Source organism: Polypterus senegalus, chromosome 4 (genome assembly GCF_016835505.1).
Source record: "Polypterus senegalus isolate Bchr_013 chromosome 4, ASM1683550v1, whole genome shotgun sequence".
Classification (NCBI taxonomy): Eukaryota; Metazoa; Chordata; class Cladistia; order Polypteriformes; family Polypteridae; genus Polypterus; species Polypterus senegalus.
This window is the reverse complement of record NC_053157.1, coordinates 48,364,030-48,389,602: the sequence shown is the minus strand read 5'-3', so window position 1 is coordinate 48,389,602 and position 25,573 is coordinate 48,364,030. Positions and strand designations below refer to the sequence as shown.

The following is a 25,573-nucleotide window of genomic DNA, read 5'->3' as shown; positions in this document are numbered from 1 at the left end:
GATCACCATCGATCAAAGAACTGTAACTTACCGAGTGGTTTCCATGCCCAGACATGGCACCTACCTTTTCCATTCTCTTTGTTACATATTGCACAGCCATATCAGACTCACTCTTGATATCCGGAGGAACATTGTGTCTTATGTATTGAATGACTGGGACAGGTTCAAGGTGTGGACTGATGACGGTACAAGAGATAATTATACGACACAGGAGCACTATAAGAGTGAAATGCTTAAGCCCTTCACCTATGGTTCTGCATGTGAGTTGATGGCTGCCGCTGAATTGTTCAGTTGTCGCTTTCAAGTGTACCGAAATGGCCAAATATTTTACACCTTTGGACAACCGCCAATGCCTCTTAAACATCTTAGATTCACAGGTGACGATTTCAGTAGTGGACACTTTGATGTTTATGAATGTTTAACTCTCAAAAGCTGGATGTGAAGTTATCAATGAAACCAGTTGTATGCTTACAACGTTTGACAGCTGCTGAATGTCATTTCAACACAAGTCCTGTAAATACTGTCGTAATTGAAACAAACCATGAAACTCAAACTGATTATGACAGCAGCAATCCAAGCTGTGAGAATTGAAACAAGATTACTGTTCACATGGCCAACTGTACGCTGCATGCTTAAGAGTAAGCTCAGTGCACTGCTTGGTCATATTACAACCGGAGGGCCGAACTCACAATGTGGTATACAAAGAGAGCCTTAACAAATAATTATTGGTATATTTTCCCTCAGTTTATAAAGGTTTAATTTTCTTAATAAAAATTTTAAGGCAGTACTTCGCTGCTGCAAAGCGCAGGTATTTTGCTAGTATATATATATATATATATATATATATATATATAGTGGACGCTAGAGGTCGCTGTTGCCCCGTTGAACCCACCAGACAGACGTCCCAGACACACTTGTAAAAACACCAAGAAGCTTTTAATAATAATTTCTTCAATAATAGTACCCAAAGCACCACACCTCCACAATTCTTCAATAATTAATACGTTTAACAATCCTCCAACTCCCAGCAGCTCCGTCACACTACCAACCAACTCCGGCTCCGTCTGCTGGGGTTTCCCACAGTCCTTTTAAAATCTATGACCCGGAAGTATTTCTTCTCCGGGTCAACACCACATCTTCCTTCTTAAAGTGCCCTGGAAGTACTGCAGGCTTCCGTCCTCGTGACCCTGAAGCAATTCCGGGGTGGTGTAAAATCATAAGAGTCCCTGGGTTCTTGGTGAGCTCCCCCTGGCAGCACCCACAGCACCCAACAGGGCTGAAGAGACAGACTCCATGTCCCATGCTGCCCTGTGGGAATCCAAGGAGCCATTTCTATTCAGGGGAGCTGCCATCTAGCGTTCCGGGGGATGTAGTGTCCTGTAAAGGCTGTTTTTTCCAGTTGAGGGACGTCCTGTCTGGACTGAAATGCGGCCGTCCCTCACACTATATATATATATATATATATATATATATATATATATATATATATATATATATATATATATAGAGTTATCCCTTGCTACTTCGCGGTTCACTTTTTGCGGATTCACGACTTTGCGGGTTTTTAAATATAGTAGTAGTATTTCCTAGTCTAAGAACAACAAAACAAGTTTGGTGACTAAGTGCGTTGTAAAACGGGCTGTGATTGGTACATGGGAGGGAGACATACAGGGTCCCTTGCCATTTAATATAGACTGTTCCTACTAATGTTTATGCACTACTGTTCTAGCGGCCGTTCTTGTAATGGGCTTAATGTCTAGTTTAATATAAATGCTTGGTGACCTTTTCCTGTACTTGGCAACCATGACTTCAGTTTAGCTGCTCAAGAACTAGAAGGGCCTCAGGTCTCATGCCCCTCCATTTCAGGAAAGGCCCCACAGAACTGTGTTGTGATGTCGGCTGGATGAGCAGACAGTTTCCATGGTTACAAATCGGCAGGCAGTGCTTTTTCAATCTCAGCCACAATGTCTGCTATGCTCTTCTCTGTGTCCACGGTGATGAAGTGCTCTGGGGATGTGGGCGGTTCCAGCACAGCAAACTGGGATGGCACTAAACTTTCAGCCATAAAGTGTCCCTTTCGTTTGGCAAGTCGCTGAGAGATGAGCTCATCTGATGCATGAAGATAAACAAACAGGATGTCTTTTGGTGTGCTGGCTTCCTCCACTGAGGTTCCATGCAGAGCCACTGACCCTCGAAGTAATATGCGCCGGTAGGCTTTCTTCAAAGCTGAACAGGCTAACACAGCATGATTCCCAGAATGCATTTCCCTGCATTTAATCACAGAAGAGGATTATTAGTTTTAACAGGGAACCTTCATATGAATTATCTGAGCATCATATAAGATAAAAACACCATCAGTCTACTACTTTAGCCATCTAACCATTGTTTAGTACCATGTGAGGTGCAGAGTAGCCAGGAGAACGTGACTATTTACTCAAAGGGACAATGTAGCATGCTTACACTCTCTATTGTTATTTTAGCTAAATGCCAAACTGTAAGCACAGTATTGACTGAAATTTTATGACAGTTAATATTGAATGATACTAATCATTAAGCATACTCCTCTGTAATTTAACTTCAAAACAATGTCCACTTGCCTTCTGCATATTTTGGATGTGGCCCTTTCACACACATCTAACACAAAACTCCCCCAAGCTTTCACTTACACAAATGGAGCAGCTCAAGACCACTAATAAACGTTGTGACAAAAAAATTGATATTAATTGAATTATTAAGGCATGTAATATCACCTAGATATTAGGTGCAGTTTATACTGCAGTGTATAGATGTTATTAATACTGTAGCATGGCTGTTTCGGTACAACAGATTCCTGGCAACTCCCTGGCATGACGATAAAGTATCAGCCATCCAAAATCAAGCCCGTTTTTTCCTGTAGACATCCTGGCTTTCTTTGAAAAAATGGAAAAGAGATGCTTGCTCAGTTTAATGGATGAGCGTAGACATGTGTCTAGTGCAGTGTCCTCCATGTAGCCGGGTTGAACACCAACCTCTTACAACCCTGCACTTGCTTAACTAGGTATGTGGTGATGAAAACAAGCCATATTGAGGAGTGCTTTTGTAAATGACCAAAACTCACTAGTCTGAACTGTGACTTTATATCTATTCACATCAATATGTTTGAATTGTGAAACTGGGCTAGAAAATCATCATGCAGTCAGTTAGTTTGGTCTGCCCAATGATTTGAATATAAATTGACATATTTAGGCAACGGGATAAGCTACTGAAGTCGTCAAGAGTGACATACCCACCAAATAGAAGTCACGTAATGTGACATAAGCTTTAAGAGCATGTCTTCTGACTAGGAGTGGAATGCTGCATCTAAATGAAAAATAGGCAAACTCTGCACAACAGGCACTCTAGGCAGGAATCAGACTTGTGCTGAGCAATTTGTGTTGTCAACACTAACGGTGCCACCCTTGTATTCACAAAAAAGAAAACACATTTTTGACATAGTATATAAACTGATTTTATCAATGGCTGATTATCACTACTAATAATGATTGGTAATGATCTTTATTATAGTTTGCTAAAGTGATATAGAGGGACAAATAAATAACTGAAAAATAAACATCAGGAAAAGGACGGGTGTATTCCAAAAAAAAAAGAAAGCAAAAGAACACTGTACTTACCTAACCAATATGTTATGTAAAACAAGGAGCCAAGGGATTCTGTCCTGTTGAAAAAGTAAAATTTCTTTTATTATCATCCCAGAAACGCTATTCAATTGCAGTTTAAAGGCAAAATTGAGCACTGCACTTTTTCACAAAGCTATTGTTATATTTGTGCCTTTATATCTTTTGTACCGCATTAGCTTTTATTTGTATAATCTTTAGGATGACAAATTATCAAATTATCATTTGAGACCTTTTCTTCCAGTACATTGCTAAATAAGATGCCTGTATTACACAGACATCTTATAATTGTAACACAACATAAATTTCTCAAACATGATTAATCAAATTCTTGGTGACATGAACAGAGTCTGTTCTAGAAGAACCCTGAAGGTGGATTGTTCAGTTGCTCAGCTTATTCATATACACCTCGACACTTTTCTGCACACAGGGCCAATTCAGAATCACCAGTTAACCTCAAACGTACATCTTTGGGTTCAACACCATGGACAACAATTGACATGAAAGGGAACAGTTATGACCAACAAGCCACTAGGCTGCCTATATTTTAGTCACTGCCAAATCAAGATGTTTTATATAGTTTACCGGATCAATATATTATAGGTTACAGAGTGTAGTGAAATTTTTATTTGCATGTTTTAATCAATATGTTGCCCCACAGTGGTGGGTGACTAGTGTGCCCAGCCGGGACACCCTGATTATGGAAGGTTTGGGGGAGAAACTGTCCTGTAAGCATTCTCTCCTCTGGTCGTTCTATATTCAGCCACTGGAAACTTTAACTTGCCTCAAAACTTTTGTCTTTCTTACCTTAAGTAGAGAAAAGCCAAGCAAAATGACACCTTTTATTGGCTAACTAAAAACATTACAATATGCAAGCTTTCGAGGCAACTCAGGCCCCTTCTTCAGGCAAGATGTAATGCACTGATTACATCTTGCCTGAAGAAGGGGCCTGAGTTGCCTCGAAAGCTTGCATATTGTAATCTTTAGTTAGCCAATAAAAGGTGTCATTTTGCTTGGCTTTTCTCTACATTCGTAATGGCTAACACGGTACAACAACCTAGTATTACCTTAAGTAGCTAATAATAACAATAATAATATTATTAACACATTTAAATAGTCAAAGAGCTTTACAGATAAAGTAAAGAACCACATCAACCACTACCACTTTGCAGCATCCACATGAATGATGTGACAGCAGTCATTTCTTGTGCCAGTATGTTCGCCACACATTAGCTATTAGGTTGTGAATGGGTGAGAGCGATAGTCAGCCAGTAAGGGACAGAGGATGATTAGGAGGCAAGAATGACATAGTGGTTGGCAATTTGTTAAGGACATCGGCTTATGTTTCTAGCAGTAAGCCACAATTATATCAGCACCAATGAATGTTGACGCTTCTTGGATGTGCACAAATACAAGGTATAGTTTCCTTCTGATAATGTTTTCACTTACTGTGGTGAGAGGTGGGCATAGGGAAGGATAAGTGGTGGAGCCAAAGCTCATTACTTATACTGAGAAGATCATAAAATGCCTCCAAGATATCCACAAGTAATTTCTTCACATGGTTACCAAACCTGTCAAGCGGCATGTTATTGGCTGCCAGAAAAAAGGGCCGAGCTTGTGATACTTGATGTGAAACACTGCTGGAAGTCACTAAATTTAACATACCCTGTGAAACTAATCGTGCAACTGCAATCATCAAGTTTGACGTCCCCACCAAATAGACGTTGTGTGATGTAACATCATTGACACTGATGTATAGATAATTGCACCTGAAATGTAATTATAAATGATAACTATATCTCTTTAAGTCTTTTAAGCAAACTCCTTGTCAATCATGAAGAATCCACTGCATTCACTTAACAGTGTCATTTCCAGGCAGAGGAGTAGCTTCAGTGACAGACTTTTGTCACTGTCCTGCTCCACTGACAGACTGAGGAGATCGTTCCTCCCCCACACTATGCGACTCTTCAATTCCACCCGGGGGAGTAAATGCTAACATTATTCAAAGTTATCTATCTATCTATCTGTTGTGATGTGGGATTTTGCATATAACTTGATAAATGTTTTGTATGTCTTTATTTATAATTTAGGCAAACCAAGTGGTGAGAGGTATTCATGTTTGCCCCATCCCCCCTTTTTACGACTGTCTCTTTGTAATTTTATGACAGGATATGGGGGATGTGTCTTAAACCAGGTTAGCTTAACATATGGTCTTGGGGGGGTTGCAGGTGTTAAATGTACTATTTCTCCCATTGGTCTGAGATATGGCTGTTTGGAATTGGCTTGTCTCAGAGGCCTGTAAGTACCATGATGTCCTATTGGTTCTAGGAATTGGAGAGAACATCTATAAATGTACTTGCTCAACCACATTCTCTCTCTCTAACCAACATATGATGAAGAAGCATCTCTCTTGCTAACCTGTGATGATGAAGACAACACAATGAAGAGCACAGCTCAGCAGCCATATTGAACAGACATGTGGCTGAAAGCTGAGCACCAACGATGCCTTAACTAGAGACATTTTAAGTAACTACAAGTCTGTGTGCCACCTGAATTACACATCACCATTTGATCAGGTTGTATGGTTGCCAATATTCAAATGTACTTTGCATTTTGTTATTATTTATGAATATTATCAGTAATACATTATTTTATGTGTAACTTAACTCCTGCTTGTGTTTTTACTACATCTAATTGCCTGAGGTTATAGATATAGAAGGGAAGGTGGGGAGAAGTTATATAAAATAATATCTTATAAACAGTGGTAAGTCTGTGAGTTTAGGCATTCTAAGGCTGCATATTAATAATACAATAGGGGAAAGTAGAGCAATTTATATATTACTCTACCAAGATAAAACTATCTATCCTATCTATCTATCTATCTATCTATCTATCTATCTATCTAAATAATGAAATGAGAGGAAGAGAAACTGAAATGAGAATGCTGATGTGGCCTTTGTGTATCTTACTGAAGGCAAGACTGAAGAATGAAGAGGTCAGGAGAGGTGTGGGAATGGTACAGATCAGTAAGAAAGTTAGAAAAGCTTGATTGAGATGGAATGGGCATGTGGTAGGGAAAACAAGAGGGAGACAGAGATTCCGTTAGAAAACCTGTCACAGGGAGAAGGTCGAGGACTGGCTGAGGAAGGAGAGGGAGTTAAGAGCATAAGGCTTAGAGGATAAACAAAGATGGAGGAGACTCATCAAGGCAGCCAAACCCACACAATAGCATTTGAGAAGTAGAAGAACAATGGTAATGCATAATATGAAATAAATATGGATTACTGCTAGTTTGGGGTGCTGCAATATTTAGTGTTGCTCTCTCATACCTCTTAGACTCTTAGGTCCACTCTCTGTGTGGTTGCTGTCATTGTGGTGTTTGCATTTTCTTTCTGTGTCCGCATGGATTTGTGCCTTGGTACTCTAGCTTTCCTCTCATATCTCCCTGACTTGTATTTGGCCTGCATGCATGACTTGTTCCAACTGTGATTCTGACCCTGCTGAGACGGGCCTCTGTTCCCAGTGCAAGTCCAGGAACCCAAGAGTTCCAGGACGTCTTACAGTTCTTAGTTGCAGGTTAATAAGTGTTCAGTGTTTTTGTGTTCTGCACAGTTTATTCTGCTTCAGCTAGTTTACCTGATCATTTAATGGTACTCCGTTAGCCATTTTTACTTTGTTGGCTTGGGGATGATAGTCATCAGCATCATGAAATGTCCATCCAAGCTGTAAAAGACAGATTAAAAAAAATGAAACATTTGAAGTTATTCCACGCACATAAAAGGATGCCATAGATACATGTTGCAATATTTGTAAAGACTATTACAAAATAATAGAGCAAGATAAAATAATTTTTTTATGGAATTTATCCATCCATCCATCCATTTTCTAACCCGCTGAATCCGAATACAGGGTCACGGGGGTCTGCTGGAGCCAATCCCAGCCAACACAGGGCACAAGGCAGGAACCAATCCCGGGCAGGGTGCCAACCCACTGCAGGACACACACAAACACCAAGCACACACTAGGGCCAATTTAGAATCACCAATCCACCTAACCTGGATGTCTTTGGATTGTGGGAGGAAACCGGAGCCCCCGGAGGAAACCCATGCTGACACAGGGAGAACATGCAAACTCAACGCAGGGAGGACCCAGGAAGCGAACCCGGGTCTCCTAACTGCGAGGCCGCAGCGCTACCACTGCGCCACCGTGCTAAACTATTTGTTACTTTATATCTAAGGAGTCATTGCCTCTAAACATAATGGAAAGCCTGTGAAAACTGAAGTAATATGGTTAGATGTCCTAAATCGAGTTATGATTCTTGAATAAAATGTAGAATGCAACTTCTGCTATCTGAAATGTTTGCTGGAATATGTTTAATGTCACCACACATACATGAGGCAAGTAATATATAAAAAATAGAATATTTTAGGTGGAGTATTCCTTTAAGCTTTATATCTCAATAGAGAGGCTTCATCTGGAGTACTGTGTTTGGTTTTGGTCTTCACATTACAAAACAAAACAAAACACACCAGTGGTAGAAGAGTCCAGAAAAGAGTGACTAGGCATATTTGAGGGCTGAGGGATATGAGCGATGAGGAGAGATTAAAAGGACACACTAGAACCAGAGTGCAAAAAACAAGGACACAATCATACATAAAGGTTTCAATCTAATTGTCTTCTGCAAAAAAACTTATTTTGTTAAATACCTCTACCAAAAAGTATTTTAGAAAGGATTCAATTCTTGAAAATCAGAATCACAATGTAGGTGGATCATGATGACACAATATACATCTGACCAGCAATGAGCATAGCAACCGCAAACAATATGGTCATAGTCATACAGAAAACTTCCAAAAACCACAACTTAAAACTGCAACATCAAATAATATAATAAAGAAATGATAAGAAATAAAGGTGCAAAAACACAAATACACTCTTTGAAGTCCATGTAAATTTACCTCAGCCAAATTGTCACATGACATTGACATTTCACCAATTCAAAAATATAATACTGTAAAAAAATAAATCATTTGGGGTTGAACTTATTATGTCTATTTCTCTGGACCACTTAAGGAAATCAATAGCTATCTCGTATTTATCCCTAAATTTACATATAAACACGACAACGTTGGAAACATTATAAACCTCCGGTGCTTGCTTTTCATATTCCCATGACATGTGAAAGCCACACAAGTCCTACAAACTGAGTTGCAGTGTGTGCTGGTAAATGGAGCAGTGCTCTACACCATATTTGTATATGTAGCTGTATTAGTGATAATGTTACTTCATTACAAATATTTGACAACTTCTTAACAATATTTTTTTCATAAACAGTAAAACCTTGATTATCAATTCCGGGTCTTTGATGCAGTGAACTGTTTTGAGTAGTGAGCGGATGTTATTATTATTATTATAATAATAAAATAAAAACATACATTTGATTTATTTGAGTCTGTAACATTTGGTGTATATTCATGGTACTTGTAAAAGTCAATGTTTTGTTTCATTATTCACTTTTATTTCCCCTGAAACGTCACCTCTCACATAAGAACGCAGCTGCACCAGGCATAAAGGCGAAAGACAGCACTGTTTGGATGCAGCAAGAGGTTGGGCGTCATCCTGCCTGTCAGTGTGCCCCACACATGTCCTTCAATGAAATTGCAGGGCTTACAGCGCTTGCCAAGGTTTTGAGCAAAATCTTGTCATTATGTTTTGTGATGGTCTTTATATAAAAAACATGTTACGTATATACTGTACTGTAAAAGCCAGATCAAGTGTTATTTACCTTGATTTATTTATTCATCTTCCTACAGCATAAAGTCACAAATAGACTGCAGAGCTTCTTGTATTTGATCGACATGTGACAAAGTACATGTGCAATGCCACTCCTTATTCATAAACAGATTCCAGTTGTCCCACGGGAGAAAGACTTTCTGTGACTAAGGTCATAAAGCTTATGGAGCAGTTTCTGGACAAAGGCACAACTGTAACAACAGTTGTGTAAAGTGTGACAGGAGCTAAAGTCACTTCAGTACACATGTACTTTGTCAGCATGCTGCATCAAACTTGGCCATTTCAGAATATTCCACTTCTTTCCCTTGAAAAGCACATGGTTTGCTGTCACAGTATGTTTTGACCCATTGACCATCTCTACTGTGAAGTGTTGTCCTGTAAGTTTTGTAGCATTTGACTGAATTGGAGCAGATAGTATAGCCTAGTACACTTCAGAATTCATCCTGCTACTTCTGCCAGCTGACTTCCATCTGCAGCCATACACGATCATGCCATAAAACTGCCTTTACCATGTTTCACAGATGATGCGTTATGCTACAGATGCTGACCCGTTCCTTCCATTCTCCATACTTTTCTCTATTCATCATTCTGGTACATACTGATCTTAATTTCATTTGTCTGAAGAAAACAGTTCCAGAATTGCACTGGTTTTTTTAAAATATTTTCTAGAGGAAAGCCAAGCAAAATGACACCTTTTATTGGCTAACTAAAAAGATTACAGTATGCAAGCTTTCGAGGCAACTCAGGCCCCTTCTTCAGGCAAGATGTAATACAGAAACTGAAGTTCCCTGTTATATCCACACATTAGGACAAGAAACAACAATGGTAAATCTTTAAATGAAAAATCTTAAATGTAAAAAATTAATAGGTTCATTCAGGCTAAGATTAATTTAACAAGAGAGAGAAGAACAATGTATGGTCAAGATCTTTGGATAAGATAACTGTCCAACAAAGTTCTTTGAAGTCTGTGATGAGTTTTTCAAAACAATGTGGGTCTGTTGACAGGTTATCTGTGTCAGTCTGAGAGATGCAAACAGTCCTTATACCTGGCTATAAAACTCTTGTCTCTATTCAAGCCATGTTGTAATGTATTAAATTTTAACATGAGTTTAACTTCCCATTCTTTTCTCTCTTGCTGTGTTTTGAAGTTGCCCATAAGCACTGTGACTTTAAAGTCCCTCTCACAGTGTCCATGGCTGTTGAAGTGGGCCGCTACGCTAACATCTGTGTTGCCACGTTCAATGTAGAACCTGTGTAAATTCATTCTCTGGCGGAGTGTTTGTCCAGTTTCTCCCACATAGAGTGCAGTGTCAGGACATTTCATGCAGAGAATTAGGTAGACCACATTAGATGATCCGCAGGAAAATGATCCCTTTATGTGATGTTCAAGTCGGCAGTGTGGTATAACTATATGGTCTGTATTGTAGATGTGGGCACATGTTTTATATCTTTTCTGTAGGCAGGGAGATGTGCAATTTTCTATCGGTTCATTTAGGGAGCTTCGGACAATTAGTTGCTGAAGGTTTGGTGGTTGTCTGTATGCCAGGAAGGGAGGCTCAGGAAATACATGTTTGGTCTAGAATTTTCTAGTAAAGAATTCTGTGACCATCCAGCACAGTCATCTTCCATGGATGTCCAGGCCTCTACGTGTTGATGATCTCACCAGTGCATTCCTTCTTTTTAAAAGTGTAGCAGATGGTTGATTTGACCGCTCTTCATGTTTCACCTCTCTCTAAAAGGCTTCTCAGCCTAACGATGGCCTGTTTTTACTTGCATGGACAGTTCTTTGGACCTCATATTTAGAGTTAACAGCGACAGCTTCCAAATGCAACTTCTACACTTGGAATCAGTTCCAGACATTGCACCTGCTTAATCGTTAATGAAGTAATTAGAAACTGCTCACACCTGGCTGTGGAACAGCCTGTCAGTCTAATGTTCAAAAACTTCTGAGCCCCTGAAAATGGGGAGATCATGTATAAAAATGGCTGTCATTCCTAAACGACTCATAAAATACATCTGTGAAATCATTTGAATTAATGCTGAATGCCTACACTTCAATCTTGTAATTATTTCTTCATTTAAAATCAATTATGGTGGAGTAGAGAGCCAAAATTCTGAAAATTGTGTCACTGTCCAAATATTTATGGACTTAACTGTATGATTTTTTTTATTGTTGACGATGCAGATGACTCGTGCATAACCGTATCAATGTGCGCATTGTCACATTCTGAAAACTTTAACCTTTTGCAGCCAGGGCATAATACATGGGTGGCTGTCCCAAACCTTTATATGTCTATTGGTCATGTTTGTGACAGCATGTATGCTGTTTCGGAGGACAGATTCGTTCACATTACAGTTAGGTACAGGTCACTGAATGCGAACTGTCAAGATATGCAAGTCCGATCTGAGCAATACATCAGAACTGAGCAATGAGGCTTGTAATGTGGACATACTGTAGCCTAAGCTACTGCGAAATGCAAGGGAATCTTTTGTTTATCCACTGAGGGATAATTCTGAGATTCTTGAGTGCCAAATTTATATGCACTGGCCACAGCATCACTGATGTGACTAGATGGGTCACATGATGTCTAGATGGTGTTGCATAAGCACAAAATAATATAACTTGAAAAATATATATAAGTATACTTAACATTATGATGGTTTATTTTTCTTCCCTATAATAATGTTATTATGTATGTTATTTATATAGGTTATTAATTATTAGATTGAGATTTAAGAAACAAGAACAAGAGGGCTATTTTAATTAACCTCCAGGGAGAAAGGCTTAAAATGGAGGAAAAGTTCAAATATCTCGAGATAAGAGAGGATAGAGAGCGGGATCTAGAAGAAAACCATAGAATGCAATTATATTGGGAAAACTGGAAAAAGATACGTGGAGTGTTATATGACCAAAAAATTAGTGCAAGAGTGAAGGGTAAGTTGTATAAAATTGGTCAGACCAGCACTGTTTTATGGATTAAAAACGTGGACAGTTAAAAAGGTGCAAGAAAGGAAACTGGATGCTACAGAAGTGAGGATGTTGTGAGGGAGGTGTGGAATATCAAAGCTTGATAACATCAGGAATGAGAAAATCAGAGGTACAGTTAAAGCTGGGAAAATCTCAAAGAAAACAGGGAAAGAAGGATAAAGTGATATGGGCAAGTCATGAGAAGAGAGGTAAACAATGTGGGGAAGAAGAGTCAGAATGGAGAAGATGAGGACGACCAAAGAGAAAGGGGTTGGATTGTGTGAAGAAGGATCTAAGGGACAAAGGGGTAACAGGCAAGGAAGTATACAACAGACGAGAGTGGAGGAGGCTGGTTCAATGAAGCAACCCCACATGAAAGTGGGAAAAACTTTAGAAGAAGATTAATATAGGTTACAACTAAATATTGTTAATCTGCATGGCCTCAGTCAAAAGGCCTTGTTCTTTACACATGCCTGTGTTGATTGTTTGGGGAAAAAAAATCAAACACCAACCTTTGACATACAATAAAACTGAAAGAAACATACAAAATGAGCAGACATGCATACTAACATCAATGACAAAACTCTTGAGTAAACCTCTGAGGAATTGAAATCAGACACTGGTCATACAAACTGAAATGCTGAAATGAGGCATCAGACAGAGTGTGAAGTTTTGTTCAAAGGATGGAACGGTCATCAGTTAGCATTTAGTTAGCATTTCAGAGGGTTCCTTTTTTATTTCTATTAAATGACATTACAGATTGAATTAGTAAATAGATAATATTTTTTCTATGATTAATCCCATGCAAATACAAGGTCATCTTAAAACAGAATCATCAGTAAACCGTTGGTGTTAATAAACATCAAACCAAAATGTGCCAGAGGATGTTTTTCTGACATTCTAACTCCAGCAGTCCCAGCTGCTTTGGATCATCCTCTCCTTTTCCATTCAGCCCTTGTCATCCCCTGGTCTATATTTAAAGTGATGCAACTCTTTTTCACTTGTCAAACTAAGCTCAAAACATTTTAATAGGATTAAGATTAGAGCAACGGAGAGGCAGACATATCAAATGAAACCCAGCACATTCTGCACTCATATTATTAATGTAGAATCTCTAAATGAGCATATTACAAACTGAGCCCTCTCATATGTACTGAGTGTTGTATGGCTTGGCAAAGCGACACAGTGGTTAGTACTAATACTTGACAAGTCTACAGACCTGGGATGGATATGGATTTTACACATAAACTGCTACAAGAAATTTGGGGTATATAGCAATGACAAGCCGAGTTGCTCTAGTAACAATAGAGGAGCTATATAAGAAAGGACAGAGCAGACTCTCTTTTTCTTAGAAGACTGCGTTCCTGCAATACGGGTAGTGACATCCTTCACGTGTTCTACAATTCTGTGATGGCCTGGGTGATTTCCTGCACTGTGGTGCACCAGGGGTAGTAACATAATTTTAAGAAAGGCACACCAAATCAACAAACTAATTAAAAAGGCAAGATCATTTATGGAACATACTCTTGATCCCCTTCTGTAGCAATGGAGGACACAGAATGAGGACAAAACTAATGGCCATTATGAACAATATTCACATCCTCTCTGTAACACACTAGCATTTAATAAAAGAATTATTCAGTAGACGTTTGTCAAGAAACTACCAGTGCTACGTCATACCTATGTTAACAAGTTTTTTTAGAGCCTCATTGCAACTAAACTCCTCTCTTTAGCCAAGTTTTAGTTATTCTTGTGCATATTTGTAATTGTTTGATTTACTATTTCGACTGACTATTTCTTAAGCTTCAATAAAAGGTAAATGCCCCATCAGGACAAATACAAATATATCTATCTACAGTGCATCTGGAAAGTATTCACAGTGCATCACTTTTTCCACATTTTGTTATGTTACAGCCTTATTCCAAAATGGATGAAATTCATTTTTTTCCTCAGAATTCTACACACAACACCCCATAATGACAACATGAAAAAAGTTTACTTGAGGTTTTTGCACATTTATTAAAAATAAAAAAACTGAGAACTCACTCTCAGACATCATAAAAGGAAGTAAAGTTTAAATGTGTGGTTGTTTTGATGTTTTTATACTGTTGAGTCATTTGTTAATTTAATATTGTTTCTTTGTATCAGTATACTGCTGCTGGATTATGTGAATTTGCCCTTGGGATTAATAAAGTATCTATCTATCTCTCTATCTCTCTATCTATCTATCTATCTATCTATCTATCTATCTATCTATCTAATCCCGGATTCCATAGTTTGTATAAAATTATAATACATTTCTGCATCCTCCTGATCATGTGAAAATGCCTTTCTACATGTGTCCTGTTTCTGTTTGTGTATTTTACATGCATATGCCCATCCATCCATCTTCAAAGGTGCTTACCCCAATTCAGAGTAGTCATATTGGATATAAGGCAGTTGCCAGACTGTGACAGAGTACACAAAGACACATTCATGTGAGGCTAGTCACCAGTGAATGAATACAGCAGTGAGATGTGGGAGGAAAAACCCAGTCACACATAGAGGACAACCACAAAATCGACCTCAATAATGAGTCCTTGTACCTCCCAAAATGAATCATGAGACACACTTTAGGGTCACAGACTCGGGGGATTATCTTGTTAGCATTAGGTGCAAGGCTGAAATCAGACATGTCCTTTCTTTAAAAATGTTTTAATATCTTATTGTTTCACTTTATGCAAATGTTTGATGCTCTTGACATATTATTCCAAAAGAAATAAAGTAACCATCTTAAGACTAATATTTTGTGAACTATTTAAAGTGCCCAACACTTTTGCAAAGTACAGTAAATGCTGCAAAATGCCCAGGTTATCTTTTCCAGCAGTGCTGGCACATTCCCTCTTTCACAAGTGCTGAAATGTTCACGCCAATGTCACGCCATTTTGACTCACATTTACCCATATCCCTCCTTGGTAAATTATTTGTTAATACAACTGTATGTGTGAAAGGGACTTTACAGACACAAATGTTAATCTCCTAACTAGTTTAATTAAATCACTGGACTCTTGCAATGTTTACAACTTAACATAAACTTGATTGTATTGCATTTATATACAGTATGTTAACTGTATCAGACAAATCGCACACAGTTGCCACATACTAGCGTTATGTTTCTCATACCTTTATAGTTAACATAAGATTTAAAAAGAAAATGTGGACCCTGTTAATTTATAATACTACTTCAATAATATGAGCCCAGTGACTTAACTAAATTTAGGCAAAGTAAGATGAAGTAGAGAACTCCATGACACACCACTGCGGTGACACAACAGCCACCGGACAGGAAGTACTTCTAGCTGCCGACTCCTTGTGATAACATTTTATTTGAAACTGTGCTTAAATGAACGTTGTTAGGAAATCATGTAATAGGCTCACAGGGTTATTATTATCACTTGTACAGAGTACAGTGAAATTCTTATTTGCATGTGCTAATCAACATGCAACACATTGCCAGTCTCTGAGGCCATAATTGATTCCTAGTTGTCTTATGTGACTAACGCCCACAAAGGCAATGACACTGTATAACTTACATGTTTTTTGACTCGAGTCATGTGGTGTGACTCGAGCCTAATAGAGTGAAGTAGTAAATGCTAGCAAGACAGCCAATGTATTAATATGCACAAAGACTGAAATGTTTGCATAACAAAACAAAGGTTGAAAATGTAATATAATTAATAGTTTTGGCCACAGTAATTCTATAGCAAATCCATTAACCTACAGAAATGAATACTGAAAAGAAATATAGCTTGGTTTTAAGGGTGGGGCAAGTGGTCCACTCACAGACAGCCATGGTCACAGTCAGCAGCCACCCACTGTTATGAAAGAGAGATGAAAATCTCTTGTGCATCTGATGGCTGAAGCCCTTCTTTTTTGGCTAACAAATTATCTGCCCATTCCTGCATTTTCCAAGACCTTGAATTTCTTTCAGATAACTCACAAACAAGTGCCAGTTACCTAAGGCTGTATTTTACTCTCAGATACAGAGCCATCATTAGGCAGTACAGAATACATGTCCCACTGGTATTTATTAAACAGAGTGGGGTCTGGAATACACTTTTCTGTGATCTTTTCTTGTACTGCATTAAATAATTATTAGTATTAGTATAGCCTCTTTCATCATTTGTGAATCTTTACATAGTGTTTTACTTATGTCATTAACATCCATTGTTCCCTCATAAAAAATGTAATTGCTACTCTTCCCATCTTTTTTGTTCAAGGAGTCTGATTTGAGTTACTTAAAGCCCACTGGGTGAATGTTTATTTTATAATGAAGGTTCATTTGAGAAGTCTTGTCCTATTCGCATCCTACAGATTTTGGCTCTAATCTATAAACTGAACCTGTGGACTCATGGATTGTAGAAGCACGTCCAATTCTATAAAATGTCACTTAGCAATCTTAGTTTGAAATTTCTAAGGTTCTAGAGCTCCATTATACTGCTGTCAGATATGCAGTTATAAAAGGGAGAAGAGTTAAATTGTCCCCAGAGTGTCTGTCCAACCAATTTCACTTTAAATTCATGGGATAATTACCAATGGAGCCCAGACAGTGTCATTATGTTAGTATTCATAACTGCACCTTCACAAAACTGGAGTGTGGTGACATGTGGGTCAGACATTCAAGTAAGAAATTCAGTATACTCTGTACACTTGAGAACACTAACACTACTGCAGATATAAAAATGGGATCCATGGGAGAGCAGCAAGGCAGAAACCATTACCCTTTTAGGAAAAACACTGAAATTTAACTTTAGTTTGCCAAAATGTTCCTGGATGGTAGCTTATATTTTCACAGGAATATTTTGTGAAGTGATTATTTTGGGTCTGGAGAAAAGCATAATTTCTCCCCTGGTTCCCTGGTATGATGGCAGTATGATCATGATTTGCAGATGCTTAGCTGTCTCATAGTCCGGATAATATGCCATTATTAAAGGTATTTATAAATCAGAAAATGTCTTTATGGCAATTGATGCTGTTTTGCAAATGGGTCATATGGTTAAGAATGTGTGAGCAAGTCTAAAGCAATTATTTGACTTGCAAACCCATTCTGTTTCTGTTCCATGGGTAAAAAGCACACATCACAAGCAAATGGGCCACTGTTTACATCAGTAACGTTTTGGAAATGTTTATTGTGATTTGTTTTGATAATGTGTACTGCCACTGTTAGCTCCATGGCACTAGATCTGATATCATCAGGTTTCTGTTATTCCTGTAACAACATCACTGTTACTTTTCCAGGACAGTAATTCATGTCATATCATTTAATAACCCACTTAGTAATGAACAGGGTCACGGGGGTTTGGCTAGAGCCCATCCCAGGTAACACTGAGCACAAGGCAGGAACAAACCCTGGGCAGGCTCGAGTCCATCACAGAGAAAACACACACTAGGGCCAATTTAACATTGGCAGTTCACCTAACCTGCATTTCATTGGACAGTTTCAGGAAACTGGAATACCCAGAGGAAACCTAGGCAGACATGGGAGAAACATACAAACTCCACAAAAGGTGGACTTGGGACGCAAAACTTTGTCTCCTTACTGTGAAGCAGCAGTGCTACTACTGCGCCACCATGTCGCCCTGTAGTAATTCACTTTCAAATGATCAGATTTAAATTCAGTGAACAAAAAATAATGGAAAAAAGACTAATTGTTTGGAGATCTTTGTTAAGTCTCTTTCCAAACTCGTAGGAATCAATAACCTTTTCGAAGGCCTCAGAGAGCTCTTTTGATTTACTCATGGTTATAGATGACACACACTTCAACAACAAAGAGCAAACAAAGCTAAATGTCTGAGGTTTAAATAAGAGAACAAGTTTCCTCTTTAATGATGTTCTAATAATTTGAACCTGATCGGGGGCTCGTGATTTTACTTTTAGGCATTTGAGGTAATGATGAATGTAGGGGTGGACTCCCACATGTGAGATTTGCATTTATGTTTAATTAAATTATACAATGGAATATGAAAATCAAATTGTGATATGTGCACTTGTGTTAAAAATGAAAAAACATTTCATGGGGAGTACTTGCTTCTTTGCATAACTATATATTTGCACTGTTGAAATCAGATCTCCTTTTTTGGCCCATGAAGCCTGCCAACCAAGTTTCGGATCAGGCTGCCTTTGTTGAGACCTTTTCTGGACAGGTTAGGAAAGCCCCTTGTCTGTGCTGCCTCACGTAAAAATGAGACCATACAAACTCCTCTTAAACACTGTGTGGTCGCTCTGACTGTCTACTTTATTATTCCATTTCTGAACTCACGTAATCCATTTCTGACATGGTGAGGCATCGGGGGGGTATAACCCCCTGGATGGTTGTACTCTTGCTAAACAAAAGTCACAAGAGATCACACATTACTGAGATACTGTGATGGTGTGTGTGGTACTAGTGAATTACATCTGCCCAACTAACAATTAAATTGATTTATTGTCTATGATCATTTGTACAATAATAATAATATGATCAATAACCATATTGGCTGTATTTTTTATTTTCTTGTTTTTGAAACTAAACAGTTACACTTTTATGTTTTGATTTCTTGTCTATTATAATGGTTAATTTAAGAAACTTATTATCAGCTTATTAATTAAGGTTAGGATAGTAGACTACAAAGTTAAATTTCTTTTGTTAAACATGAAAAGCAATGTCCTTCAGTATAACCTGAAGTGCTTTGACCATCCAGCACCTAAATGATGGGCTCATAAGACCTCAGTTACACATCTTTCTGCACACCTATTTATATTTTCTCTCAGTCTCTACTGATTTTAATAAATATTTTCTGAGTTGTTAAGATTGGCTGTTTGGCCTGTTTAAAAAAGGTACCGGAGCAGACGTTATTAGTGTCAGACGACTTTCACGGTACTTTTCTTTAGTTGCCCTTTTATGACATGCAAATGGTGGCTGTAAGGCTAGGAATTGGAAGGCTGCCGAAGTTACTCTACTCCATTGGGCCCTTGAGCAAGGCCCTTAACCTGCAATTGCTTCGTCTTGGCTATGACGTTAATCTGCAGCCAGTCCTGCAAGCAGGTCCTTCAATTTACAAGAAAAACTTGGGGGTTGTTGGCAGAATTGGCAAACCAGCCACTGTCAAAAAAAAAAAACACAGTTCCAATGTGGCACTGAGGTGTCACCCACTGTACTCGGGTTCCAATCCAGGTAGTTTGTCGTATGGTAGGTGCAGCAATGCACTATCAGTGCATGCTCCCAACCTTAAGTGGGACAGTGACATTATTCTCACGCAAGATCACAAGGATGACCTGTTTACATTATAAAATTTATATATGGGGTTGCGCGATGCCATCTCTCATGGCACTTTGGCACAAATATTACAAAACTGCGTGTTGTTGCCCCAGCTGTGTTAAGTTAATCAGTAACTGGCATAACCTTACCTTATTCGCAAGATATAAGCCAATGGTGGTCCTAAAACCAAAACAGAAAAAAATATATATTAAAAAGAAACAAGTTTTAAATGATTTTTTAGAGTGCTGCTTGAGGAAAATTCAAGTCATTAATACTAAATGCAATACAAATATGTAATTGTGTATATCATTGTTTGTTATAATTGCTGTTAACAATTCTGTGAATTACATTCTGATTGAGTGATAGATTCAGCAGTAAGGCTTGACACATAAGTCTGACACAGTCCATTTTAAAGCTGAAACTTATTTTAACTATGTTTAAAATGTTATGATTTGTGTCACAGATGTAGAATTGTTATGCCTTGCACAAGAAAAGGCTGTTTGAGAAATGGGGATGACCAGGAGAGGAAATGTTAACTGAAACCAAAGTCGAAACCAAACATCTGTCCTATCATTGGCCACTACTAAAAGCAAAAGCAAAGTCAGTATCCAGAGGATCTAAAGCACAAGAATTAAAAGTACACACACGCACAATGGAATGATTTTTGAGGATTTCCACAAGCCCACATAATGATGTGTCCGATGTGCCCCATTTTAGATAGATGCATCAATGACATTAATTATGGTATGTGCAGCCAACACTGTGTCATAACTTTGGTACTGTAGCTCAACATGGCTGTGTCCATAAAAAATAAAGCAATGGCAGAAACAGTGCAATTGTCTCATTAATCAGAATTAGAATTCACTTTATTGAATCTCTAAAGAAGCTCAGGTCCAGGTAATTGGCCACACTCAACTGTGTTTGAGTGGCCTCTGCAGTGGTCTGGCATCAAGTCCAAGGCTACCAGAACAGCTGCTGGCCTTCCACAATCCTGAATTGCATTAAGTGAGTTTGAGAATGTTATGTTGTATGTTCCTATACCTCTTTTCAGAGTTGAGTTTAATTGAGGTTGTTTGAAATTTATAATCCACAGACTAAATCACTTCCTCTAGGGAAGCAGTAGCGTCCCTTTTTTGATCAAGCCTATTTCTTAATTAGAAGCTAGTTCATGCTGCTCACTGAAGTTGTCATTACTTTAGCTGTCTTCTTCCTGCTCTCATTATGCTGCAATAGTGATTACTGTGAGTGCATACTAAAATATACTGAGAAGAATCTTCTTTTGAAGCAGTGTGGGGTAGTATTCCTTAAGCTATAGTCATTTTGTTCAGTCGTATTTCTTTATAAATATTTTATCATAAGAGCAGCTTTAAAACTCACATGCAGCGCCTATAAAATGCATTCACCCCTTTAGAAGTTTTTACATTTTGTTGTTATACGACATTTAATCATAGTGGATTTAATTTGGTTCTTTTGACACTGATCAACAGAAAAATACTATTTAATGTCAAAGTGGAAACAGATTCCTGCAAAACGGTCTAAATTAATTACAAACATAAAACACAAAATAATTGATCATATAAGTACTCACAACTCTTTAATATGACACACCTAAATCATCACTGCTGCAGCCAGTTGGTTTTAGAATTCATATAATTAGTATAAATGGAGATCACCTGAATGGGATTTCAACTGATTATAATATAAATGCACCTTATCTGGAAGGTCCAGCTTGTGGTGAGTCAGTATCCATCCATCATCCAAACCTGCGTATTCAGGGCTGGCAGTCCCTTGACAAGGTGCCATCCCATTGCAGAGTGAACACTCTGACATACAAACACACACACTTAAATCAATCATTAAATAGAAAGAATATGCCGCAACTGTAAATCTGCCTAGGGCAGGCCGTCCAGAAAAACTGAGCGATAAGACAAGAAGACAAGTGAGGGAGGCCATCCAAGAGTCTCTTGTAAATTACAGTTGATAAGTTTGGAGAGACTGGACATACGACAACTGCTGCCCAGGTGCTTCAACAGTTGCAGCTCAAAGAGAGATTAGCAAAGAGAAAAAACAACACAATATCTCAGCTAGTGTTTGTCAGAAGGCACATTGAAGACTCTGAAGTTACATAACTAGAAGAATGTTCTATGATCTAATGAGACTAAAATGACTCTTTCTGGCTATCAGACTAAACGGCATGTTTGGTTTAAGCCAAACACTACACATCATCAAAAACATACTAACCCCACAATGAAGCACAGCAGTGTGGGAATGCTTCAAATGAGTGCAGCAACATACTGGGAAGTCCTGGAGGAAAGTCTGCAAGTTGCCGAGTCAGATTCCACATCTCAATCCAATTGAGAATTTGTGACTTGACTTTAAAAGGCTGTTCAGTTGTGGTCCCCATGCATCTTGAAAGAGCTTCAGCAGTTTTGCGGAGAAGAATGGGAAAAATGTGCAGTGTCCAAAGCTGATAGAAAGAGAGAAAAAGCTGACCACACAGACTTAAGGCTGTCATGGCTGTCAAAGGTGCATCTACTAAAGACTGACTTGAAGGGGTGAATACTTTTTAAACATTTTTTGTGCTTTATATTTGCAACTGATTTAATCCACTTTATGAAGATCTATATTCAGTTTGACATTAAAGAGTTTTCTCTGTTGATCGGTGTCAAAAAGGCCAAATTCAATACTCTGTGATTCAATGTTGCATGACAATAAAATGTGAAAACTTCAGAGTGAATACTATTTATAAGCACCGTAAAACACAACTGCTGCCAGGTTAACTGGTTATCTGTACTGGTAACTTTGTGATTTGCTTATCACTATTAATTTGCATCTCCATGTCTGCACTTCATCTTCTGTTCAGGCTGGAATTTAAAACCAGTCTCCACCACACTAAACTGATTTTTTATTCAGCCTTGTTCTTAAATTGTTAAGAAAAGGGGAAATTGAAATTTTATAAATACCAACAAACAAAGAGTACAGAAGAACATTAATTATGAACACAGTAAAGGCTTAGTTTTATTGGGTAGCACTTTACTGCATTGCCTCTGCGAGAGCGAGCATGCCCAACAAGGACCTACTCCCAATGCCACCCTGAATTGGTATAACTATGTCTGGCAAACAAATGGATTTTGACCAACGTGATTAGGACTAAAAGGTGATTTTGAACTTGCTGACCTGGGCTTTTTAGCTGCTGCACCATCTGTAAAAACAAATCTGAATGTGTGCCCGGTGTGGTTTTAAGCGTGCATTATGACACAGTCTTTATCACAGAACTGCTAGGTATAAACCTTCTTGACTAATGGCAAGTTAAGACTTTTTTATTATTATTTAGGGTTACCACCCTCTGATGGAGGTGTGTTACCTAAGGCTGGCGACACACTATTGTGCTGTTGCCTCAAGAATATCACGTTACACAACTAGTAGTGCAGGAGATGACACATTACGTGACTCCCTCATTATTTCACAACGCAGTGTAAAAGTTTCATATTGCAAAGGTCAATAGCCAATCAACATGGAGGTTGTGTTTTATTACTCCACTAGTAACTGCACGTTACACTTGACTTGAGCATTTCTAGTTTTCATCCTCTTTCTCTGTACGTTTAGCAATTGTTTGCTCAGGGGTTGATGTGCTACCTGAGCAGCTCTTCTTTTCTCCACCCTTGCGGTCTGCTTCTTCTCTTCTTTCGTCTGCATCTGTTCACGTTAAAACTGATTAAGTCAGTGTTTGTGTTGCAATTACTCTGTACATTTTCTTTAATTTTTCACTTAAGCTGGCACTTAAGTCTTCAATATGCCTCAAGAATGATTTAAGATATGAAGAGTTACGAGAAGTAATGGCGAAGGTGGTAGGGATGAGAACGGCGCCCGTACGCATGCGCTGCATGAATACCCTGCTGGGAGTGGATTCTACAATAAAATAAAAAGAGGAATAACCTTGGAGGTCACTCATCACCCTGAAGGCGGATAGTAGATGTCACATAGTATATGTGTACCAAATTTCAGGTCAATTGGTCAAATGGTTTGCGAGCTACAGGTGATTTAAAATCCTGGACAGACAAACGAATAACCACAGTAGTGTATTATATAAGAAGATTCTGTCATGGAATGACAAAGATGAGACAATAAACAGGCATTTGTGCTTGCGACAAAATGCCTGCATGAGCCTCTCGTCTGTTTGAACATTTAAGAAAGCCCATTTGGGTCTGCCACTCATATTAATTGTTCTTCTTTTTATCTTGCAGGTTTGAATGAGCTCTTCTTCATTGTTGTTGTTGGCACCATATGCATTGTACTTCTGGCTGAGTCATTACTGGTGGATACTGGAAGGGCCCATCCAAACAACTTGTGACAAAATCAAGCTGCTGACCATAAATTCATATGTAAAGTGTATGACTAAAAATACTGGAAAATCTGAGTTGTGTGATGAGAGTTTAACAGCTAGGAATGTATATGTGGTGTAGTAACAAGTTTAAGAGTTAACTGTTCACTCGAGTCACCTCACAAATAAAAAGTGCTCTCGTGCTGATTCCAGTATGGTCTGACCTCTAATTATGACAGATCTGTCATCAACAGAATTTCAGGCAGGTGATATGTGGATATTTCATAAAGTGCAGTAGTTCGTGTGTCACAATATAATTGGCAGTTTGAACAGCACGGGTAAGCAAGGTGAGATGATATTAACAGCACACAACAAGTGTGGTTAACATTAATGTATTTCATTCCGTATATTTATTTTTTCATTGACAGGTTTGAATTACGCTGTTGTGTCTCTGAGAATGTAGAGGAAAGGGGACGATCAAGAAAATTGCGTAGGAGACGGGGGGAGGGCAGAGAGTGGATTGGTATTGGCAACAGGAGTTGCCATCTAACTGGCAACAAAATCGACGGAAGGGGGCGCCAATAGCACGTCGCATGTGTCATCAATGATTCGATCATTTCAGTCCATCTTTACTGGCTTCGTTAGTAAAAAAGAAAACAAAAAAACACACATTTATACCCCTGCAAGTACCTTCACGGCTGTATTGTTCGGGACCTGGCGGTTTGTGGCGAGCTGGTGATCAATTAGAATGAAGTGAGAAGAGGTGAAATTACAAGATAACAAAACCTACTTCCCGCTGCCGCACACTCCCATTAAAACGACAATCATGTCCGTCTGTTTTCACGAAGCAGGACCTTCCCTTCCCACTCGTGGATTCCGTTAGTTCTTGTCCCGAACAATCAGCTCGTTAGCGGCGCTCACGCTGTTGGGTCAGAGCGCACTTCCGGACTCAGAAGCCCCGCCCAATAAAGCTGTACACACATAAAACGATAAAGCCCTAGGCAAGGTGGGGGGAAGTCGGCCGTCATCTTATTATTTGATGTTTTTAAAGCAATGAATTAAGCGTAAAACATTTGGGGTCATGTGGTACAATATTAACATGTGCTAAAGACAGTAGTTTTATTTACGAGTCCGCTTATTTCAGTATAACGACGGTGCAACCGAACCGGCAGGACAGCAGGTAAGGCAGGACCGAAGCGTGGACGCCGCGTCACTGCACACAATCCCGCGTTCAGGTGATAGTGACCCGGCGGCATTTGAGCTCCCGACTGTGGTGCAGTCTGTCATGTTACATCGGTACATTTTAGCAAATGTAGTAAACTGTTCTTTAAAAATAAAAAATGCGAATGTGTGATTTTGGTTCATTGCCCCCTAGACGGAGCCAGTGGTGTTTGCTCTCGCTTTTCAGGGCCACCTAACATGTGCAGTGCAGGTGCCGTAGGCCACAGGTGTCAAACTCCAAGCCTGGAGGGCCGCAGTGGGTCCAGGTTTTCTTTCTAACCCTTTTCCTAATCAGTGCCCAGTATTCACTGCTAATTAACTTCTTTTCCCTCTATTTTAAT

General features: G+C 38.8%; 1 protein-coding gene across 1 annotated transcript; it reads right to left on the bottom strand.

Moving 5' to 3' along the window:
* Positions 1-1,688: 1,688 nt before the first annotated feature.
* Positions 1,689-24,944, bottom strand: LOC120528568 (probable gluconokinase). Its single transcript, XM_039752750.1, has 5 exons — positions 24,802-24,944; positions 19,840-19,870; positions 7,290-7,376; positions 3,651-3,694; positions 1,689-2,267 (listed from the first exon to the last, which is right to left on the bottom strand). Exons 1-5 carry the CDS (start codon positions 24,837-24,839, stop codon positions 1,925-1,927), a joined length of 543 nt encoding a protein of 180 aa, XP_039608684.1. The 5' UTR covers positions 24,840-24,944; the 3' UTR covers positions 1,689-1,924.
* Between the last annotated feature and the right edge of the window lie 629 nt (positions 24,945-25,573).